The sequence below is a fragment of the Pteropus alecto genome, unplaced genomic scaffold (genome assembly GCF_000325575.1).
Source record: "Pteropus alecto unplaced genomic scaffold, ASM32557v1 scaffold78, whole genome shotgun sequence".
NCBI lineage: Eukaryota > Metazoa > Chordata > Mammalia > Chiroptera > Pteropodidae > Pteropus > Pteropus alecto.
Genome location: NW_006443124.1, coordinates 6,133,060 through 6,137,676, shown reverse-complemented (window position 1 = coordinate 6,137,676; position 4,617 = coordinate 6,133,060). Strand labels below are relative to the sequence as shown.

General features: G+C 42.9%; 1 protein-coding gene and 1 pseudogene across 1 annotated transcript in view; one reads left to right on the top strand and one right to left on the bottom strand.

The window, feature by feature from the left end:
• SIL1 (SIL1 nucleotide exchange factor) overlaps positions 1-4,617 on the bottom strand; it is a 176,025-nt gene that overhangs the window by 141,201 nt on the left and 30,207 nt on the right. The window contains exon 3 of the mRNA XM_006923058.2: positions 2,135-2,188. Within this exon, the coding sequence (XP_006923120.2) occupies positions 2,135-2,188 (54 nt within the window). The remainder of the gene's footprint in view (positions 1-2,134; positions 2,189-4,617) is intronic.
• LOC112472027 lies at positions 4,084-4,202 on the top strand (annotated as a pseudogene).

The window sequence follows — 4,617 nt, the reverse complement described above, 5'->3', positions numbered from 1 at the left end:
GCTGGCCCTGCCACAAATAAGGGGGCAATTCTTCTCAATTACTCCTTCCTGTCTCTCACTGCTCAGGGATTCTACCTGTGGCAGCTCTCCTTAAAACAGCCACTGCAGCCCCTGGTTCACCAGCAGAAAACACTAGAAGAAACCTGGTTAATATTAGACTTTTCACTCTAAAAGGCAACCACTCCAACAAACAACTAAGCACAAGCCCTGACTTCAGAGAAGCCAGATGTTTGGGTTGTAGCTCGCAAAAACGTGGCAAGCATCCAGAAAAACAGAAGCGAACTAAGCCCACGCAGCCCAGACACTCTGCTCACTTACTACCTGCAGTTTCACACCCACGCCAAAGCCATTTCAACCCTAGATGAGCAGCTGACAGCCACGCCAATCCAGAAAAGCATTTTTTCAAAGACCTTATTTATTCTCCCATGTAGGAAAGCTAACAAAGAGCAAAAAAATCTGTTCACTTTGAAAAGATGAAGAAATCCTTATTGCCTACTATGAAACATACCAGTTGCCACCACCTCCAACACGTCCCAAGATTATTCATTTTTCAAAACATATTTAAGACCTGCTGCATCCCAGACATATGTCAGTGCCAGGGAGGGATACAAAGACTAAATAAATAGGGATCCTATTCTTTAGGAGCTTCCAGATGAACAATGGAGATTGACGAGTAAATCAGTAATTATAATAAGCACCTGGCTGAAAAAGCCTGCCAGAGATGGCTAGAGGGCTCTACGGCAAGAAAGAATAGATATCTCCATTAGGAGATGAGGATCAAGGAAAACTTCCTGGAAGAGGTAAACTTTAAAGATTAAAAGAAAAGGAATCAGCCACAGGCAATAAGAAAGGCATCTCAAGCAGAAAAAAAGAATGCTTTTTAAAGGCCTGAAGGCATGATACTAGGAACTAACATTTATTCCAACAACAGCTTAGGGCAAAAGACTTAAGGGGGTGGGGGGCGGGGAGGGAATGGCATCATGATACACAAGAAATCTCTTTGCCAGAGGTGCCAAATGAGTTTCATACACAGAGTCCATTGTACTGTCTTAGCAAAATTCTGGAATCTCCTTTTCAGAAAAGCCCCTTGGTAAAAGGGAGATTAAAGAAAGCTTGCTATAAACCTGATAAGAGGGTCACCGTTGTTGGTGAACTCTGCTTATGAACACTTCCTTTGCCTCGCAGTTCAGTGGTTTGTTAGCCCTTACAAATTCTCGGCATCTAATAATAGGAGTCAGTAAACAGTATCTGGAGTTGGATGGTACTGAAGAAGTGTCCAGTTGGGACCCCCAGAGTAGAGGCCTCACAGTATCCCCAGCATCACCTTTCCTTAGTCTATAGCTTAACAACAGATTTTCCCCAGCAGCTTGACCCAGAGCTTAAAATGTCCCCTGCCATAGGAAGTTGCCCTGAAACTTATGATTAATGCCCTTATCCTTACTAATCACGATCCTTCTGGTCTAGCATTCTTTCCAGACTATTCCCATCTTTGTTCCTGGATTGCTAATACCACCAGAGGACCACGTTGCCAGAGGGATGGCTCCTCGAAGCACAATAGGTACTGAAGATCTGGCCATGCCTTGACCCTACGGAAATTTCTCTTCATCCCACTCCCTACCATTGGCCTGCCAACTAGCCCAAAAGGAATAAATGTTGAATGAATGAACAAGTGAACGAAGAAATGAGAAAATAGCAGGCTGAGGAGCTGGAGAGAGGGGACAACAGGAGAGAAAGAAGGACCTACTCAAAACTATCCTTTCTTTCATTCAGATGTCTCCAAGCCCCTACCATGTACTATGTACCTGTGCAAGGTGCTGGGAACACACAGGCACTCACAAATTATGAAAGAGAAGAGGGACAGAGAAAAAAAGCACTTTTTGTTCATCTCTCTGGGATGGCAATATTTCCAAATACTACGTTAAAAGCACTTCGTGTTTTCCCAGCATTATAGCCATGCCTAATGGCAAACATGCAAATAAAAACTTTTTATTGCATCCCACACTTTTGCGGGCCTTGTGATTTCTTTTCTAAGAAAAAAACCTGTTATTCATCTCCTTGATTAAAAATTGATTTAATTTGGATTTCATTAGGTAGGTACAGGGGGAAAACATACAGACTCACAGAGATAACTCACCCAGCAACTGGACTGTGATGAGGTCAGGTAACTGCACAATTGGGTCCCAACCCACTGCAGACAAAAGAAAATTAAAAAGTTCACAACATGGAGCTTAAACTCCAGCCAAAATGAATTATCTTTCCACAAGTGTCTGTCGAATTTTTGGTTAATGTAAAACATTTTCAAAAGGAAAGGAAAGGAAACCCCAAGGATATTCAACATATAATTTAGCATTTCTATATTTTTCAAATCCCTTGCAGGAAGAAAAGGCAAAGAAGTCTATTTCTCAATCCTACTTTTCAAAACTTTTCCTACTGATTTGACACTGTCATAAAAATTTTCAATTTGTTGAAAGCAGAGCAGAGGAACGTGCCATGGCTTAGAAATTTTAAGCTGTTGTGAAAAGGCTAAGGTGAGAGCTACATTCCTGAAAACCATTCACCAAGCAACACAGCCTTGGGCTTTGGATCTGAGATACCAGGGATTCAAGTCTGTGGCAGGCACCATTCTCTACTCTGCACTCAGCGATTTAGAAAAGGGGAAGCTCTGCTGCAGTGTCAAAGGATCATGTGGCAGATCAGCAAATTACAAGTATAGACCTTGATTCAATGTTAACAGGGTTATTCTATAGCCAGAGCATGAATTTGATCCTACCCTCCTCTGCTTGAAAACATTCAATGGTTTTCCATGGCCCTCAAGATAAAGGCCAAATTCCATAACCAGGCCCTCCATCATTCAGCCCAGAACTGCATCTCCAGCTTTCTCTGTTTTCTATCTACAGCTGGCTTTAACTTTTTTCCAAAAGTCTAAGACTTCTTGTCTCCCACCTTCAGATCTTTGCACATGTCAGTCCCTCTGGAACTTTGTTTCCCCTCCTCATCTGCCAAATTCCTACTCATCCTAAAAGACACTTCCTCCAGGAGGCTTTCGCTGACCCTCCCCACTAGCTGGATTAGGTGCTGCTACAGCTCCTGTACTTCCTTAATTATAGCACTTATTACACTTTCTTATATAGTTGTCCTTCTCTCCTGCTAGGCCTTAAGCATCATAATGACAGAGACCATGTCATTGTTCCCATCTAGTTCGACGCTCAACAGAGAAGAAATGTTTAGTAAATTTCTGAAGGATGATCTAGATTCTGTGTAAGTCTCACTTCTCAGTTTTTTCTGAGTCACCCCCCAAAGCAAATTATGTGCTCATCTCCCCTCTGTCCTATCCCTATACCTCATACTTCAGTTCATGGGTTGCTCGCCAAGGCCTTAACTACAAGTATGTTCGTTAGTCATCTGTGCAGCAGCTGCTATGTGATGGACACAGTGTTAAGTAACTAAGATACAGAGATGATCAAGCTCCCTCTCCTACCTTCTAGAATAAAAACCACATAAACAAATAATTGCCACATGACAAGTGTCATAACATTAGGTAGTTAGGCATGAGCGACAGGAGTGAAGGCCCAGCTCTGTGACCACAGAAACTTGCTTTGAAGACCTTCCTTAAGCACCTCCCAGAAACACCTCCCTTTTAGGGTTATAAATTATCCCAAATCCTAGAGCACAAAAGCCATAAAAGCTGTTGGCCTAAAGCAGCTACAAATGCATGCGCAGAAAGTACTGCCCCTAACTTCAGCCTCATACCATCATTATAATCTAATGAGTATGCCTAGAAGTTCATGAATCTAATTATCATTGACTGAAATCTGGGTAAGCACATGCGCAGTAGGCAAAAATTTATACAGCAGCCAGGTATCAGTCAAGGTGACCTCACATACAGATCATCTAGGACCTCTAATCACCTGCCCAAATATAAACAGGCCTTCCCATTTCTGCTTTGTTGCAGCACTCTTGGCTGGAAACCCGCCCCTCCCTTTGGAGTGTACTATCTTCTCTCTTTACCTCCTAAATTCTACAGGGCTGCAGCCTTCCTTAGCGTGGCCCATCTCCTTCTAAAATGTACTTTCAATAAATCTTGTCTACAGCCATGCAACCCTGAACATGCCTGATATCGTCTGATCTCAGAAGCTAAGCAAGGTTGGGCTTGGTTAGTACTTGGATGGGAAACCACCTAGGAATACCAGGCACTGTATGTTAAAAATAGATAGATATCTAGATAGATGGATAGATGAATAGATGGACGGGTGGATGGATCTATCTATCTATCTTACTTTTTCTCCCATCAGAGTACTAACCAGGCCCGACCCTGCTTAGCTTTCAAGATCAGACAAGATCAGGCATGTTCAGGGTGGTAAGGCCATAGACAAATCTTACTTTTTCTAAATCTCACCAACCTGTAATTCTTTGCTGCATTGGCAGGAAGAACCAACATACAATGCCACCATCCACTAGCCACCTCTTCCTCCTCCACGCCGCTGGAGCGACACCAGATTTCACCTCACCCCACCGGTGACAATAATGGAGCGAGTGGGCGTTAAGAGAATTAAGCCATTTTTCCAGGATTCCCTTTCCCCCAGTATCCCAGGCTAACTGCTCTTTATCATTCCTCAT